The sequence below is a fragment of the Ovis canadensis genome, chromosome 10 (genome assembly GCF_042477335.2).
Source record: "Ovis canadensis isolate MfBH-ARS-UI-01 breed Bighorn chromosome 10, ARS-UI_OviCan_v2, whole genome shotgun sequence".
NCBI lineage: Eukaryota > Metazoa > Chordata > Mammalia > Artiodactyla > Bovidae > Ovis > Ovis canadensis.
Window position 1 is genome coordinate 49,893,754 of NC_091254.1, and position 19,012 is coordinate 49,912,765.

General features: G+C 47.4%; 1 protein-coding gene across 3 annotated transcripts in view; it reads left to right on the forward strand.

Annotated features, from left to right (window-relative positions):
* Positions 1-6,549: 6,549 nt before the first annotated feature.
* LATS2 (large tumor suppressor kinase 2) overlaps positions 6,550-19,012 on the forward strand; it is a 45,441-nt gene continuing 32,978 nt past the window's right edge. For all 3 annotated transcript variants that reach the window (XM_069601692.1, XM_069601691.1, XM_069601693.1), the window contains exons 1-2: positions 6,550-6,778; positions 16,510-17,041. In XM_069601692.1, coding sequence (XP_069457793.1) covers positions 16,712-17,041 — 330 coding nt within the window. In that variant the 5' untranslated portion in view covers positions 6,550-6,778; positions 16,510-16,711. The remainder of the gene's footprint in view (positions 6,779-16,509; positions 17,042-19,012) is intronic.

Consider the following 19,012-nt stretch of genomic DNA (forward strand, 5'->3'; position numbering starts at 1 on the left):
GTTCTCCGACACTTTCCCGGTTCTTGTTAATTTCTTCTCCACTTTGGCATCTCATCCCACATTTCCTAGACCAACCAGGTCATACTCCTTCTATGATAAGAGCTCAAGGAGCTGTAGTGTCTTTCCTTTGGGGGGATTCCCAGGTGGCACTAGTGGTAAAGAATCCGCCTGCCAATGCAGGAGACTTAAGAGACATGGGTTTGATCCTTGGGTCCACGTTGGGAAGATCCCCTGGAATAGAAAATGGCAACCTGCTCCAGTATTCTTGGTGGGCTACAGCCCATGGAGTCGGAAAGAGTCAGACACGACTGAGCACAGCACCACAGTGATGTTTGCTGTCATTGTTGTGTCCCCAGAGCTGAGAGTATCTGGGTTTCCAATAATATTGAACAAATCAAGTACTGCTGGAGAGGGTGACACACCTGGCCTGACCTAAGTTCTCACGAAGTATTTCTCCTTTTGACTTTCAAAGCTCATCAAGAGACCAATGGGAAAATGTCCAGCATGTGGTTGGAAGAGTGAAAATGAAAACTTGGGATTTTGTGATGCGGATCATAACTTTTGTGACCCACCAATACAGCAAGAAGTCTCATGTATGCAAAATAAGAGAGAGACAGGGTGGGCAGACTTAAGATCTTGTTTTGCCTTGAGGTCATCTTTCATTGTAGATGTAGACCATGCTCCACCCTTTTGTCCTGTGAACCACGGGCACCAAGATGCCTTCCACCGCCCTGCAGCCGTCTCACCTCCAACCTCACCTCCCTGTGAGAGCTCCCAAATATATCTCCAGCCTGTTTCCCGCCCTCTCCTCCACCACCACCCGCCAGGGTTGACTCAATAGCACCGGATTGCCTGAGCCGGTTCTCCACCTGCCTTAAATTCCTGTCTGCCAAGACCTTTGTTTCTGCTCTCTCCTTCTTCTGAGACCTGTACCTTGAACTCTAATTCCTCCTTTCACCTCTGACTTTCTGAAGTCTAGTAGCTCTGGAATATTTTTCAAGTTCCAACCCTCAAGCTCAGAAACTCTTCTTGTCCTGGGGTTACCAGCCGTCAGATACGATCTTCGTGACTGCTTCCTGACTTTTATAGGTTTCCCTTTGCTCTTTCAAGTGGGGCAGTCTGTCAGTCTCCCATAGGCTGTCTTCCACTTCTGCAGGTGAAATCACCTGATCATAACCTCATCATGGTTTTCAGGCTCAAAACCCACTTACCCAGCATCTGAAGAGAACACACAGTTTTCTTTTCAGATCTCTTTGATAAAGCAAAACACAGTGGTCTTAGAAGCAAATGTTCAGTAACAACCATAATGACGTTTAGTTGTTTTTGTGGTTGCTTAGTTGCTAAGTTGTGTCCAACTCCTTGCAACCCCGTGGACCGTAGCCTACCAGGCTCCTCTGTCCATGGGATTTCCCAGACAAGAATACTGGAGTGGGTTGCCATTTCCTTCTCCAGGGGATCTTCTCGACCCAGGAGCTGAGCCTACATGTCCTGTGTCTCCTGCATTGGCAGCTGGATTCGTTACCACTGGGCCACCAGGGAGGCCCCAGCGACATTTCGTAGTTAACTGTAAACTAAAAGTTAAAAACAGACTGAAAATGTCCCTTTTGCAATTACACAATTAAAAATTTCTTGTCAAGTTAGATTGGCTCAGCTGTTTTCCTTTGAAAATGTTAGGTTTGGACTTTTCTGGTGGTCCAGTGGTTGAGAATCCACCTGCCAATGCAGGGGGAACAGGTTGGATCCCTGGCCCAGGAAGATCCCACACGCTGTGGGACAACTGAGCCTGTGCAACACAACCAAGGAGCCCACGCTCTAGGTCTGCAAGAGAGTAGCTCCTGCTCCGTTGCAACTAGAGAAAAGCCCGGTGTGCTGATGAAGACCCAGAGCAGTCAATAATAAATAAATAAAATGTAAAGAAAAAGGTCAACATCGTCTGTCAGAAAAAATTTGGTGTTAATTTTGTTACAGAAATTGATTTCATTGAGACAAGAGTTGGAGCCTTATGTTCTTTGTTCTTCCTCCCTAAAGCAAGTTTTACCAATATTTACTGCAAATGATTAGATTAAGATCTGAAAGGAAAGTTTTAAAACATCTAGGAGCTTTCAGACTTTCATGGTGGGATTTTTCTTTCAATTACAGACAAAAAAACATTCTGCCTATGTCTGCAAAGGAAACAGAAGTTGCAGCCAACTATAAATGCAACGAGAAAAGTAAGTGGATCACCCATGTTTCTGTCACAGCTCACTCAGCATGAAAGGTAAATGAATGCAGGATGTGGTAAGAAAAGAAACCTTGTTTTAGCAATTGTCTCTTAATAATGTAAAGTGTCAACATAAGAATTTTTTAAATGCAGAATGTGATTTTTATCTTGACAGTGTTTCTTTGAGGTCTTCTGGGAACACATCTTAAATTATTGAGCAATTCTGACTTATGCAACCACATACTTCATTACTCATCTGAGAAGCAGAGCAGCTCTCTGGAGGATGAAGCAGGGTTCTGTGTTGGACGCTGCCGGAGAGGCAGGTCTGCAGAGACTGGCAAGGTGGCCAGCCTGTAAGCCCTGCTGTGTCCCTGGGCCTTCCCCTAAGAACGAACGCCCTGGAGGTTTTTACCAAAATTTCTAGGAAGCTCTGTTTTCCAAAATGGCTCAAAACAACTAGAAATAAATTAAAATCAGAGAAAATTTACTCACTCATGACTTTAATATTGGAAAATACATGTAAGAATTGAACTTTAGGGACTTCCCTGGTAGTCCAGTGGTTAGGACTTGGCACCTCCACTGTAGGAGGAATGGCTTTGATCCCTGGTCAGGGAACTAAGATCCCAAAAGCTGTGCCTCATTACCAAAGAAAAAAAAAGTCAGAAAATTACCAGAGGAAAACAACAAAAAAGTCCCTCAAAAGAACAAACAAGTGGGTGAGGGACATGGAGAGTTATTTAAAGAGGACAGAATGTCAATCTTGGATGATGAAAAATTTGTAAGTTTTATATTATGTATATTTTATCACAATAAAAAAGTAAAAACAACCAGTTCATCATTAAAATAGATACCCCAACTAATAAACCTTGTATTGCTAACTCTTTCTACAAGTACCTACAGGTTTGGGGAATAGAGACCTCCAAAGAACAGTGGACCAAGCGATCGCCCTGGCTGACCCAGAGTGCTTGATTCCAAGAAAAAGGTGATATTTAAAATTTTTATATTTCAGACGTTAAAACAGCCTTTAAATTTTCATTCAGTACATTCAAACCAGCAGTTAAGTTCCCCATTTGTAGTTTTAGGGAGAGAAAATGGTCCCTTTTCTTACAGAATTTTATAATCTAATTAAGGAGACAGACTACATGGGTATGAAACAAATTAAATCAGTGTAGCCCATCTTCTTTCTGCTTGTCTAGGCCTTTCGAAATCCGACCCTCTGCTCTTTCACTACTTCCCATAGAGAACATTCTTCTTAGTTAGGCAGATTTGCTGTGTCCGCCACAGATTACAAACAAAGAGGACTTTTCTTTCCAAAAATTGTATTGAGACCAGAGCCTGCTTTCTAGCCACTAAGGTATAAGAGGCTAAGTATATATCAGGTTGCTTGCATTCACAGGTGAGAAAGGGTGGGGGAGGGGGGCACATTGCACAGCGGCCTCAGAGGGGACCCCTTAAACACCCTGGGCCCGGGGCCCCCCTGCTCACTCCACAGGGACCAATCCTGCCCCCTCGGACAAAGTGACAAGGTCATGACTGTATGAGATTACCTGAATACACCTTATAATTCAGTGTTTCCAAGCTCTGGTATCAGATTCACCATGGCTGGACTCCCAGCTCTTCGTCTCTGGTGAGTTAGTTGGGCTCTCTGTGTTTTAGGGTCTTCTATAAAATGGGGTTAATAACAGTTGTTGTTCAGTTGCTCAGTCGTGTCTGACTGTGACCCCATGGACTGCTGTACACCGGCCTTCCCTGTCCTTCACCATTTCCTGGAGATTGCTCAAACTCATGTCCATTGAGTTGGTGATGCCATCCAACCATCTCATCCTCTGCCATCCCTTTCTCCTCCTGCCTTCAATCTTTCCCAGCATCAGGGTCTTTTCCAATGAGTCACTTCTTCACATCAGGTGGCCAAAGTATTGGAGTTTCAGCTTCAGCATCAGTCCTTCCAATGAATATTCAGGACTGATCTCCTTTAGGATGGACTGGTTGGATCTCCTTGCAGTCCAAGGGACTCTCAAGAGTCTTCTCCAACACCACAGTTCAAAAGCATCAATTCTTTGGTGCTCAGCTTTCTTTAGAGCCCAACTCTAACATCCATACATGACTACTAGAAAAGCCATAGCTTTGACTAGACGGACCTTTGTTGGCAAAGTAAAGTCTCTGCTTTTTAATATGCTATCTAGGTTGGTCATAGGTTTTCTTCCAAGGAGCAAGTGTCTTTTAATTTCATGGCTGCAGTCACCATCTGCAGTGATTTTGGAACCCAAGAAAATAAAGTCTGTCACTGTTTCCACTGTTTCCCCATCTATTTGCTATGAAGTGATGGGACTGGATGTCATGATCTTAGTTTTTTGAATGTTGAGTTTTAAGCCGGAGGGTCAACTGAGATAATACACAAGTGTAGGGCAACACCTGGTATACACACATAGTATATACATATGTTAATCAAATTTATATCCAGCGAGGTTGCCACCACCACAGACTTGGTGCTCAGCAGAACTTGTGCTTCCTGTCTCTTCTCTCCCCTTCTCAACTGGATGCATTACGTGGATGATTATTTAAACAGTTTTTTAAAAACTTGTCCTATGCAGAGTTATCAGGAATTATAAGACAAAAGTCACCCAGAACCGTTATGTCCAGAGACTATCATTTTCAATATTTGGCAGCATAGTTTTCTGGACTTAAAATCACACACACATATGTATGTGTATAAACATGTATACACACACACACATATACACTGTTATATATTTTCAGTTCATTTCAGTTCAGTCGCTCAGTCGTGTCTCACTCTGCGACCCCATGAATTGCAGTGCGCCAGGCCTCCTTGTCCATCACCATCTCCCAGAGTTCACTCAGACTCACGTCCATCGAGTCCGTGATGCCATCCAGCCATCTCATCCTCTGTCGTCCCCTTCTCCTCCTGCCCCCAATCCCTCATATAATGTATATTTTATGTATATAGCTTAAATGTAAATACATATATCATTTAACCAAATTAGATCCTGTATGCTATTTTGTCACTTAAGTTCTTGAATGCATCTAGGAGAGCGTAAGTTCTGCCAGTGGGTAAATGAAGTAGTTCTGCTCACTATGGTACCAACAGTGTTTGGTTTAATCCATGGTTCATGGCGGCTGCTGCTGCTAAGTCGCTTCAGTTGAGTCCAACTTTGTGCGACCCCATAGACGGTAGCCTACCAGGCTCCCCCATGGGATTTTCCAGGCAAGAGTACTGGAGTGGGTTGCCAGTGCTTTCTCAGATGGTTCATGGTAGGTCCTCAAAAAAAACCCAAGAGAATGATTGACTCTGTGTCAATAAACACAACTATTCTCCTCTACTTTATATCAGTTTCCTCAAGTGAGACTCTCTCTGGAAACTTGTTTCCAATTTGTTTCCTGTCTATGTGAAAAATTTTAAAAGATGTTTTTTAAAAAGGCACAAAGAATAATAACACAGCATACATTATTGAACCTAATCACTGAGAATCAACAAATTTTAAAATTCCGACAGTTTGTTCCAAACAAAGAAGCAAAGACTGGAGAGAAAGATGACACCCCCAGTTTCCTCCTGAGACCAGTTTCCAGCCTCCTTGCTGCCCGGCCACAGCTGTCATGATTTCCGCTTGAATGTCTTGCTGTCCTTGTTGGTACGAGTATACAGTACTTGATCAGTATTGGTTCTGCGACATTTGGTTTATTTATAAACACGCTGTTGTATTGTATATATTGTTCTGCACCTCGCTTTTCTCCCCTCTGCAATGATTTTTGAAGTCTATCTACACTCACGTTTCACTGAGCTATTTTACATATTTTATTTCCCCGCTGTTCCCCACGGCTGGACTTTTAGGTTCTTCCTGATTTTTCACTATTGCAAACAATTCCAAAATTTGATTAGGTGTTTCACTCATAAATTGTAAAGTCCATTTTATTTACAGCCTATTTGTTTTATTTAGTTCTGTTTCTGTCGTCGAGGACAGAGCAAGGGAAGGACCTTTTCCCGCACACGAAGCGAGGAGGGGGCCGGCCCGGGCCGAGCGCAGGTGAGGGCTGAGGCCCGCGTCCAGGTGAGGGGCTGGGCGGGGCGCAGGTGCCTGGATCTGGCCTACCCCTGGGAGCTGAGCGGGAGGGCGGGGCGGGGCCGGCGGGCCCTCGCGGATAGTCCGGAGCCTGAGGCGCGGGAGGCGGGGCCGGCGTGGGCGGGGCCGGGTTGGCTGGGGGCGGGACCGGGCTGGCTGTGACGCGGGGCCGCCGCTGTGGGGGACGGGAAGGGGTTGGCTGTGGGGGCGGGGCCGGAGAGGGGCGGGGTCGAGGCGGGGCCGCCGCCACCGCCGCGGGGAGCTGGGCGGGGTGGCGCTGACGCGACGGTCACGTGACGGCCCAGGAATGCCAACAATGTAGCGAATGTCCCGCTCGGGCTGCGCGCTGGGCCGCGGCGCTCGCGCCGGAAGATGGGGCCGCCCGCCCGCCAGCCCGCCGGCGCCCCGTGTCCCCGCCCGCTGGCCGCCCCCGGGCCCGGCGTCCCCAGCGAGGCCCCGGAGGCGCGGGCCAGGCGGCCGCGGACGGCGTAGACGGCGCGAGGTGAGCGGGGAGGTGGGGTCCAGACCCGGGACGGGGCGGCGGGCGGGGCCGCGCGCTCGGCCGGGGGCGGGGGGGTGTCCGCGCCGTCGGGCCGCCTCGGCCCCAGCCCCTCGGCCCCGCGGGCGGTGGTTCCCCGCCGAGGCTTCGCCCCGCTCCGGCCGGGCCGCGCCGCGCCCCCGGGCCACCCCCTCCCCCACCAGCTCCCCCACCCCGACCCGGCCCGAAGCCGGGCCTCCCGGGACCCCCGTGCCGGCTCTGGGCCGGGTTCCGACCCGGCTCGCGGTCCTGGGGCGCCGGCGGGGGCAGGCGGGGCCTTGGTGGCACACCTGCCCGGCCCGCGGGCGTCGGCCGGGCCCGACCGGTGCGCTGGGCGTGCGGTCCACGGGCGGCGGGGCCGGGGTCTCGCCGGGCTGGAATCCTTGCTGGAGCCCTCGCCCGGGGCCTCACGGGGTCCAGCGCCTGGCAGGTAGAGTCAGTGGCCAGGCAGCTCTCTTCCCAAAGTGCTCAGCAAATACGTACGTTTTAAGAGGAAAGTTTGGCCACATTTTACTAAGAAACTTGAATGGAAAGTCACAAAATGTGTGTTGTTCACACAGGTGTTCAGTTTAAATTTTAACCCAGGAGTTGACAGGCCTTCCCTTAGTAATGGAGAAAGTAACTCCTGGCGCATTATTAGGAAAATTGTGCTAAGGAGACTTTGGTCCATATTTTCAGTTGAATTTAAGCTCCGTTCCCTGCAATGGATCACCATTTTTGAGCGCTCAATCTAGAGACTAAGCTGCTTTGTATCTTTTCCGTTTTTTTTTTTTTTTTTTTAGCAAATGTATTAAGGCAGTAAAAGGAAAATCTTCAAAATAAGAATGCACAGACTGTTTAAGAAAGTCTGTTTTAAATTATAATTAAGACACTGTTATTCAACCTCATAAAATTTGGTCACTGTTTAGTGAATATACCAGCATTCCTTTGAAATTAAAATTGCTGAACATTTAATAAATCTCAAAAAGTCAAGCAGTTTATTGAATAACATATCTGAGCAGAAGCTGTCATGAAAAATTATTAAGGTGAATTACTAGAATCTTGGAATTTTTGAACTGGAGAGAGTTCTTGCAGCTCTCCATCTGACTTGAAGTAGTTTTGACTTAGCTGTACCTATTTCTTTCTTTCCTTAGCAAATCCCCGGGTTGGTGGGAGGAACTTTCCTTTGGGGTGGGGGGATGTTTTTACCATAAGATGCCTTGTTATTTTGAATATCTTGTTGTAAATAGCCAGCTCTGGTCTCCTAAACCTCACTGCATGTGTGGGCTGGGGGTGGGGAGAGGTGTTGAAGCTGATAAATACCCCATAAACTCACAGGAAAGATTTGGGGAACTTTGGGGGGAGGTGTTCTGATTTGTATTGGAAAAAACAGATTAACGTAGTTTTTGAAAAGCTGCTTTTATATTTTATTTCATGGTCATAATAATGTGAAACTTCTAAATAATGTTCTTCACTGATTTTTAAAAGAATGATGGGTTTGAAGAAAGAAGATCAATTCCCTGCATTTACTTTGTTTTGACTGTAAATCTGCTGTAAAAAAAAACTCTCTGAATCTCCTTCCTTTTTAAAGACCGGTCCATCCTCACCAGTCCAGGGTCCCCAGCCCCATTGTGTGTGGGTGGCTGCTGCTCCTTGTGGAGATGGGGTTGGGTCTTATCACAGCAGCACCTGTAGAGGCTGCTGGGGCCTGAAGGTAGGTAGCCTGCTTTGCTGCTCACTTTCCTGTTGGTTGCTTTAAAGCCACCAAAGGTTGATACCCTTGGACAGAGAGAGAACAGTTACAATGCTAAAATTAGGGTGGGAATTTGACTCTGACATTGTTCAGTGTTTGCCATTCACTCTAGGAAAACTTTGTATCTCTTGCCATCTGTCAACCTAGTAGTGACAGGTGTTTCTTTTTTTTACTTATTGTCTGCGTGCCAATATTTGCCGTTCATAGGAATTTTTCTGCAAGATAAGTGAACACTCATATTTTGTAGCATTGGTTTGCATTTATTATTAACTGTTCTGATTTTGTGGTACCAGGCAGATCCTGTAGTCTCTAAATGCAGTTGGGATGGTGAGAACCTTTCTGAGGATGTAAGTTGGCTTTTCAATGGAGTGGGTCTTCGTTTGGGGTCGTGACTCCAGGCGGTGATCTTGAGCTGGAGTGCTGAGGACTGGCTTTTTCCTTACTCATTAACTCAGTCCTGTCCTGCTTCACAGGAGTGCCACTCCTGTGTTTTCATTAAATTGACCCAGAGGGTACCTCCCCCAACACACACCCACAGTTGTCTCCCTGTCTTTCTCTTCTGTGTTTTAGCCTTTTCACAGGAAGTCCCAGGCTCCAGGAATAGCTTCACACTTCCTCCGTCCAATGTCAGCCCTTTCCCCTTTCCAGCTTTGGTGACACTACCCTTTCTCTGAGAGGTCTCTGAATAGGCCTGGTCACTGGGATTCCGGGGACAGTGACGGTCACCTCTGTCCACAGCAGTGGCTCAGGTGGTCAGAGCCCTGGCCAGGAAGTGTCTGACCCTGGGAAAGGAGGGTGTTGGAAGGAGGCAACGCTTCTCAAAGAGTGGAAGCCCTGCTGGAGCGTGGAAAGAACACAGGAGACTCACTTGCTGGGTTGCTTGCTGTGAGGAGTGCTGCACAGAACAGACCATACGTTTATCCCTGGCCTGCCCATTCCGCATGGTGGTCTTGGGTACAGACTTCTATAGCTTGATGGTTTTTATGCTGCTGTTCATAATGTGTGTGTCTGTGTGTTGGTATACACACACACGGATGTCTGTGTATATATATCATATCGATGTCGTGTATAAAGCCAGTAAGGCATGTGGTGGTTTCTTTTCCCTGGGTCTGAAACTTACTTGGAGGTGAGGCTCTGTCTTACCTGGATAACCTGACGTACCGTCCAGCACAGCATTTGACACATGTGGAAGACCTCTGTGCCCTCTGAAATGTTGTGGTTGCACCCTTGATTGGAAGGATGTTTTCAGGGACTCTTCTGGTGAGGGGTGGCCCTGGCATGGGGTTTCCTGGCCAGGGCAGCCCTGGAGTCGGCCATCAGCGTGGTGGTTTATGATTCTGGCGTTCAGCACCTGGCTGGAGGCCTGACCCGGCTGCCTGATCTCGTTTCAGCTTTGCTAGTTAATTATAGTAAAGATACGATTTAACTAATAACTGGAATTTTAGGTCCAAGAAATAGTGTTTAAAAAAATGCCGTATGTCATTAGTGTGGGTTCCGCAGGACGTAGGTTTCATTGGTTCCCTGGTCGGTGCTGAATGTGTACTTGGCAGCCAGTGAGGTTGTGAAGCACTTGGAGGAATTAGAATTAGAATTCTTGAACATCTGATAACATTTTCCAGGATTGGTTGAAGGATAGGATTGAGTTTGGTAGGGCCACATTAAGGTTTGCTTAGAATACTGTTCTTCATATTGTTTTTAGTGGAGCCGCCTGGACTCGGGATAAGCCTTAGCCATTGTCTCAGCCCCAGATTTGAAATGAGTTTTGTTTTGTGAGTTGCATTGCAGTTTTAAAATTCCAGTGTCATATAGTTTCTTCTGAGATATATTTAAGTCAGTTGATACCTAAGAAAGTCCCGACATTAGACTGCTTTGTTTGCTACCCACCCCGCCTTTTTTTTTGGTGCACCGTGGGGTCTTAGTTCTCTGGCCTCAGTAGTGAAAACAAAGAATTCTAACCACTGCACCACCAGGAATGTATGCTAAGTCGTTTCAGCTGTGCGCAACTCTTTGCGACCCCATGGACTGTACCCGCCAGGCTCCTCTGTCCATGGGATTCTCCAGGCAGGAATACCAGAGTGGGTTGCCATGCCCTCTTCCAGGGGACCTTCCTGACCCAGGGATTGAACCCATGTCCCTTATGTCTCCTGCATTGGCAGGCCGGTTCTTTACCACTAGCGCCCCCTGGGAGGCCTGTATAATTTTATTAATTTATTTTTGGCTGTGATGGGTCTTTGACACTGTGCAGATTTTCTCTAGTTGTGGGGAGCGGGGGCTACTGTCGTTGAGGTATGCAGGTGGCTTCTCTTGTCACGGAGCGCAAGCTCCAGGCACAAGGTCTCAGTAGTTACAGCACATGGACTCGGTAGTTGCGGCTCCCGGGCTCTAGAGCACAGGCTCAGTAGTTCTGGTGCACCAGTTTAGTTGCTCCATGGCATGTGGGGTCTTCCCAGACCAGGGATCGAACCCATGTCTTCTGCATTGGCAGGCAGATTCTTTACCACTGAGCCACCAGGGAGGCCCACCCTCATTTTTTTAAGACCCTTGAGACCTTAGGTCGTAGGGCTCTTGGGCCTTTTGAAATTCTGGGTGAGAGAGCTTATTAAAATGATACTGTAGTATGTCAAGAGAGGCTCATTTCCAGCTGCAGTCGTAATTGACTGATGAGTATTCTCATGAAAAATGCTTTCAGAAGTTCATAATTTTGCCATGAAATCAATTGTCGTCAAACTAAAGTGTAAAATACAAGGAAGGTCTCAAGCTGAGAAAATACTTGGATTCTTTGTGCGACTGAGGGAAAGCTTCATCCTTCCCTAGTGATTCAGGCAGGACAGGCCTGCCGGTAGGTGTCTGGCACCATCACCGAGGAAGCCAGGTGTGCCTAGGGGAGCACGATGGGAAGAAGATGAGCGCAGGGAGCGAGGGTCCTCCCGCCCCCTCTACACAAGGAGCTTTCCCAGGTGCAGGTTGAGGGGCTGTCACTGAATAACTCTGTCACCTTTTCTGTATGTTTGAAAATCTTCATAATGAAATGCTGAGGGGGTGGAAAAGAAAGGACAGACACCACTACGTCTGACCTGGATTCCGTTCAGGGGCACCTCCCCCCCCCCCCCCCCCCCCCCCCGGTGTTTCTTAGCTCATGTGTAAATGCAAACATGTCCGGTCTCTCCTGCACTGCTTGGCTTTATAATCGGGATGTTTGTGGGACCCACAGGCACTCAAGAGTAACTGGGGGTGTGTGGCCTTGGGCAGCTGCTCCCCGGTGTGTTTCCGTGTGGGGTGGGGGGTTGCAGGCGATTCAGACCTCCGTCTGTGAGCGGGGTGCACTTGTGTCAGCACCAGGGCTGGGGTTCGGCTTTTCCCAGCACAGTTGTGTTTGGAGGGGGAGCATGGTCAGACCTTGGCCCGCTGGATATGAATGTTAGATGCATTGGTGTAATGCTTATCATTTTAACCATTCCTGAGTGTACAGTTCAGTGGCAGTAAATACATGCGCACTGCCACTGCAGTCACTGCCACAGTCCGGACTTTTCCAGTGTCCCAAACAGAAGCTCTGTGCCCATTAAGTAATAACCTTCTCAGCCCAGCCCTGGTCACTGCAGCCCACCTTGTCTCTGGATTTGCCTCATTAGAGTCACATAGCGTTTTCCTTCTGTGTCTGGCTTCCTTCAAGCAGCATAATGTCCTCAAGGTTCATCCACATTGTGGCTTGTTGGCTCCCCTGGTGGCTCAGCAGTAAAGAACCCGCCTGGAATCCAGGAGACATGGGTTCGATCCCTGGGTCGGGAGGATCCCATGGAGAAGGAAGTGGTGACCCACTCCAGTATGCTTGCCTGAAAAATCCCATGGACAGAGGAGCCTGGTGGGTTATAGTCCATGGGGTTGCAAAGACTCCAACACGACTTAGTGACTGAACACCAGCTTGTGTCAGAGCTTTACTACTTTTTCTGGCTGAGCAATATAGTGCAGTTGTGCAGCTTCTTACAGTGGTTTTTGTATAAACATCAGAAATACTGCATCTGAAGCTTGGAGAAGGGGCACAGCCCCTGCTGAGTGCTCTCCCGAGACCCCCGGGGGCCCGGTTTCAGCTCCAGCCCCGAACAGGGCACAGACCCAGGCAGTGGGCAGCGGCTCCCACCCTCAGTTTTCACAGTTCTTGCAGTTCAGGTGCTGGGGCCTGGGGTGGGTGGGGAGGCTGGGGGTGAACAGCAGGGTCTCTGAGGTTGGGTGGGTGAAGGGCCCTCTGCTCTGGAGAGGTTTACAGCTGGGAGCCCTGAGGTTCATGTGGTGAGCAGGTGGGAGGGGGTTGTCCCTGGACACAGGGCAGGCTTGCCACGCTCCAGCTGGAGGAAAAACCAGGTCCTCAGAGCTGTGCAGTCTGGATCAGGCTGCAGGCATGTGTTCACACAGAGTCTAATGGTGTCAGCTTTCCCCTGTCTGAGCTTTTCTCTCTTTAAAAAGAAAGATACTTTAACTTTATAAACATTGTTATCAAAATCTCACTTTTTGACATTGAAGCACAGCTGATTTACCCTGTTAATTTAGACTCTTCAGTAAAGTGACTCAAATATGCACATAAGAGAGCTGAGCACCGAAGAATTGATGCTTTTGAACTGTGATGTTGGAGAAGACTCTGGAGAGTCCCTTGGACTGCAAGGAGATCCAACCAGTCTATCCTAAAGGAGATCAGTCCTGGGTGTTCTTTGGAAAGAATGATGCTAAAGCTGAAACTCCAGTACTTTGGCCACCTCATGCGAAAAGTTGACTCATTGGAAAAGACATGCTGGGAAAGATTGAGGGCTGGAGCAGAAGGGGACAACAGAGGATGAGATGGCTGGATGGCATCACTGACTCGATGGACGTGAGTTTGAGTGAACTCCAGGAGTTGGTGATGGATAAGGAGGCCTGGTGTGCTGCAATTCATGGGGTCGCAAAGAGTCGGACACGACTGAGCAACTGAACTGAACTGATACACTATTTTTCTATTCTTTTCGATTGTGGCTTATTGCAGGATATTAAATATAGTTTCCTGTGCTATACATTGGGATCTTGTTTATCCATTCTATATATAATAGTCTGTATCTGCTAACCTCAAACTCCTAATCCGACACTCCCCCTCACAACCTTGCCTGTGGCAACCACAAGTCTGCTCTGTATGCCTATGAGTCTGTTTCTGCTTCATAGATAGGCTCTTTTGTGTCATATTTTAGATTTCACATATAAGTGATGTCATATGGTGTTAGTCTTTTCTCTGTTTGACTCACTTCACTTAGTACAATAATCTCTTTAAGTTCATTCTTTTTAATGGCTGAGTAGTATTTCATTGAGTATATGTACCACATCTTCATCCACTCATCAGTTGATGGACATTTAGGTTGCTGCCATATTCTGGCTATTGTATTAATGAATAGTGCTGCTATGAATATAGGGGTGCATGTATCATTTTGAAGTAGAGTTTTCTCCAGATATGTGCCCAGGAGTGGGATTGCTGGATCATGTGTTAACTGTATTTTTAGTTTTACTGGGAATCTCCGTACAATTCTGCGCAGTGGCTGTATCAATTTACATTCGCATCAACATTGTAGGAGTGTTCCCTTTTCTCTACATCCTCTCTCAGTTCAGTTCAGTAGCATCCGACTCTTTGCGACCCCATAAATTGCAGCACGCCAGGCCTCCTTGTCTATCACCAACTCCCGGAGTTCACTCAAACTCACGTCCATCGAGTCGGTGATGCCATCCAGCCATCTCATCCTCTGTCGTCCCCTTCTGCTCCTGCCCCCAATCCCTCCCAGCATCAGGGTCTTTTCCAATGAGTCAACTCTTCGCATGAGGTGGCCAAAGTACTGGAGTTTCAGCTTTAGCATCATTCCTTCCAGTGAGCACCCAGGACTGATCTCCTTTAGGATGGACTGGTTGGATTTCCTTGCAATCCAAGGGACTCTCCAGAGTCTTCTCCAACACCACAGTTCAAAAGCATCGATTCTTCGGCGCTCAGCTTTCTTCACAGTCCAACTCTCACATCCATACATGACCACAGGAAAAACCATAGCCTTGACTAGACGGACCTTTGTTGGCAAAGTAATGTCTCTGCTTTTGAATATGCTATCTAGGTTGGTCCTAACTTTCCTTCCAAGGAGTAAGCGTCTTTTAATTTCATGGCTGAAGTCACCATCTGCAGTGATTTTGGAGCCCAAAAAAATAAAGGCTGACACTGTTTCCACTGTTTCCCCATCTGTAGGCCATGAAGTGATGGGACCAGATGCCATGAATGTTGAGCTTTAAGCCAACTTTTTCACTCTCCTCTTTCACTTTCATCAAGAGGCTTTATAGTTCCTCTTTCTGCCATAAGAGTGGTGTCATCTGCATATCTGAGGTTATTGATATTTCTCCCAGCAATCTTGAGTCCAGCTTGTGCTTCTTCCAGCCCAGCCTTTCTCATGATGTACTCTGCATATAAGTTAAATAAGCAGAGTGACAATATACAGCCTTGACATATTCCTTTTCCTATTTGGAACCAGTCTGTTGTTCCATGTCCAGTTCTAACTGTTGCTTCCTGACCTGCATATAGGTTTCTCAAGAGGCAGGTCAGGTGGTCTGGTATTCCCATCACTTTCAGAATTTTCCACAGTTTGTTGTGATCCACACAGTCAAAGGGTTTGGCATAGTCAATAAAGCAGAAATAGATGTTTTTCTGGAACTCTCTTCCTTTTTTGATGATCCAGCAGATGTTGGCAATTTGATCTCTGGTTCCTCTGCCTTTTCTAAAACCAGCTTGAACATCTGGAAGTTCACGGTTCATGTGTTGCTGAAGCCTGGCTTGGAGAATTTTGAGCATTACTTTACTAGCATGAGAAATGAGTGCAGTTGTGTGGTAGTTTGAGCATTCTTTGGTATTGCCTTTCTTTGGGAGTAGAATGAAAACTGACCTTTTCCAGTCCTGTGGCCACTGCTGAGTTTTCCAAACTTGCTGGCATATTGAGTGCAGCACTTTCACAGCATCATCTTTCAGGATTTGAAATAGCTCAACCGGAAACATCACCTCCGCTAACCTTGTTGATAGTGATGCTTTCTAAGGCCCACTTGACTTCATATTCCAGGATGTCTGGCTCTAGGTGAGTGATCACACCATTGTGATTATCTTGGTCGTGAAGATCTTTTTTGTATAGTTCTTCTGTGTATTCTTGCCACCTCTTCTTAATATCTTCTGCTTCTGTTGGGTCCATACCATCCTTTATCAAGCCCATCTTTGCATGAAATGTTGTTCCCTTGGTATCTCTACTTTTCTTGAAGAGATCTCTAATCTTTCCCATTCTGTCATTTTCCTCTATTTCTTTGCATTGATCTCTGAGTAAGGCTTTCTTATCTCTTCTTGCTATTGTTTGGAACTCTGCATTCAGATGCTTATATCTTTCCTTTTTTCCTTTTTGTTATTTGTAGACATTTTGATGTTGGCCATTCTGACCAGTGTGAGGTGATACCTCATTGTGGTTTTGATTTGCATTTCTCTAATAATTAGTGATGTTGAGCATCTTGACATGTGCCTGTTGACCATCTGTATGTCTTCTTTAGAGAAATGTCTGTTTAGGTCTTCTGCCCATTTTTTGATTAGGTTGTTTTTGTTGTCGTCGTTGAGTTTGTCCATTCCTAAAAAGTACTGCTAACATTATGTGGGAAACACCAGCAATGCTGCTAAGGGGCTTCCCTCATAGCTCAGTTGGTAAAGAATCTGCCTGCAATGCAGGAGACCCGGGTTCTATTCCTGAGTCAGGAAGATCCCCTGGTGAAGGAAATGGCAACCCACTCCAGTATTCTTGCCTGGAAAATTTCACTGACAGAGGAGCCTGGAGGGCTACAGTCCATGGGGTTGCAAGAGTTGGACACAACTTTGTGACTAAACCATCACAAAAAAGTACTGCTAACATTATGTGGGAAACACCAGTGAACACCTTCTGATTTTCCTTTTCAGGTGGAGATGATCTTCAAAATGAAGACCCTGGAAAATGTTTGGTTCTCTGTAGGAACTACAAAAATGGAAGGAAAGGACACTTTCAAAAGGAAACTGTTGTGAAAGCGTGTTTACAGCTAAACTGATACTGTTGGTCTTGTCCCTTAAACAATAAAACGCTTTAAGAAGATTGTATTTATGGTCAGAGGAACCTGGGCTGACCATGCGGCCGAAGACCTTCCCTGCCACCACATACTCGGGGAACAGCCGGCAGCGGCTGCAGGAGATCCGGGAGGGGCTGAAGCAGCCGCCTGTGGGGCCGGGCAGTGACGCCACCCTGGATGCCAAGGTCCTAGGGGGCAAGGTCCTGGGGGGCAAGGACACTGCCCGGCAGCAGCAGATGAGGAGTGCCCCGAAGTTTGGGCCGTACCAGAAAGCCCTGCGGGAGATCAGATACTCCTTGCTCCCCTTTGCTAACGAGTCGGGCACCTCAGCCGCCACAGAAGTGAACAGACAGATGCTGCAGGAGCTGGTGGATGCGGGCTGTGACCAGGTGGGTACAGGCCCCAGAGGCTGCCTGTGGGCTGGCCCAGGGATAGCTCATTTAGGGTACAGAGGAGCCCTGCAAATGTCCCTGGAGAGGGGTGTCTGGGCTACAAGCCCCTTCTCCTCGAAACCGTCCCGTGAGCTACTTTCCTTCTCCAGCACGATCCAGAGATCTGAGCTCTCCGCAAAGGGTGCCCCTGGGAGGACTGGCAAGCTTTCCCCCATAGCCCTTTTTAAGGTTTATTTGGCTTATTCTGGGCTGTCATGGGAAAGAGACAGCTTCCTTTAACCTGTTTTTGTTTTGTGCGTTTTTTAATTCAGGGGGAAGGTTGATTAGCATGAAGTGGCTCTTTGACTCTTTTTCCTCCTGTTTTAAAAGATAGCACGTACACTGTTAGAGGAGATGTAACTATATTAAAGAAAAGAGACTAGAATAAAAAGCTTCAGAAATCATCAGAATGGTGCAACACAGTGTGACGTCTCCAGTTAGTGGTGTGAAAGTGAAAGTCGCTCAGTCGTGTCTGACTCTTTGCAACCCCATGGACTATACAGCCCATGGAATTCTCCAGGCCAGAATACTGTGGGTAGCCTTTCCCTTCTCCAGGGGATCTTCCCAACCCAGCAATCAAACCCAGGTCTCCCACATTGCAGGCAGATTCTTTACCAGCTGAGCCACAAGGGAAGCCCACGAATACTGGAGTAGGTAGCCTATCCCTTCTCCAGGGGATCTTCCTGACCCAGAAATTGAACTGGGGTCTCCTGCTTTGCAGGTGGATTCTTTACCAACTGAGCTATCAGGGTGGAGGCACCAAATACACGTAAACACACACGGGAACCATGTATTTAGCGATGCTGAGCTGTGCATGGGGTATCAGTGACACGTAACCAGTAAAAATGCCCTTGCCTCATGAAACGGCTTCTGAAGGCAGGTGCTTTGGCAGCACCTGTTGTGTGGAAGTCAGCTGGGTGAATGAGGACACAAGCCGGACACTTCTGGTGCTTGGGGACTGAGCAGGGTTCATGCTCAGGGCACCTCAGGAAGGCTTGAGCACCTTCAGTTCCTTAGAAATAACCTAATTAGGCACTCCTGGCCTCGGAGTCCCGGGACCTGGGAGAAAAGAAACAACTCCCCCTTTTACTTCTGAAAGCTCCGTCAAACCTCTTGTAGTTTCTTACCAGATAATCTACATTTCTCAGACAATCTGTTTGTGAGACTAGTGGTGCTGCTTGCAGGCTTCCTGGAGCCTCTGGGCCGTGCGGGAACTCTCCTGTGGGTGATGAGCTTTATTGTGTTGAGAGCTGCTCCCCTCCAGCCCAGGGCTGTGAGCAACGGGTGCAGAGTGGTTAGTGCAAGTGACAGCAGAGGCTCCACCGTTCTCTCTGTGCGCATGTGAAGCAAGATCAGCTGCCAGCTGCTACCCGCTGACAGACAGGTGAGATGGTTGTGATGGTCAGAAGGAGCCAGCCATCCCGGGGAAATAGTGGGGAGAGTGCAGAGACTCAGCCTGACTGCAGAACTGAAAACCTCCTCCTGTAAGTCACTTACAAACAAAAGAGCTGTTTTTGCAGTTGTGATATAAAGAAACAAATCAGGCAAATGATCCAGAATTCAGGTGGGATCTCATTGTGGTAAAATCCATTAGTGATAATTGCAGTGCAGGAAATAATGAAGTGGGTACTGTTTCTAATACATTAAAACACAAATATAAAATGAAGTATTGGGGTACCCTGTAAGTTCCCATCAGCATTTAACTTATGTTAACTGCTAATAGAAAGGACTGCCATTTTAATGCTCCTGAAATAATCCATCAGTTTGGTGTATAGTGTTACTTTATGATTTAAAACAACTCTGCCCTCACTCTGACCTTCCAACTCAGACTTTTTCCTGTCCTGGTTAGAGGGTACATTTCCTTTCAGAGAAATCTGGTTCGAAAGTTATTATCTGGGGGCTTCCCTGGTGGTCCAGTGGCTTAGGCCC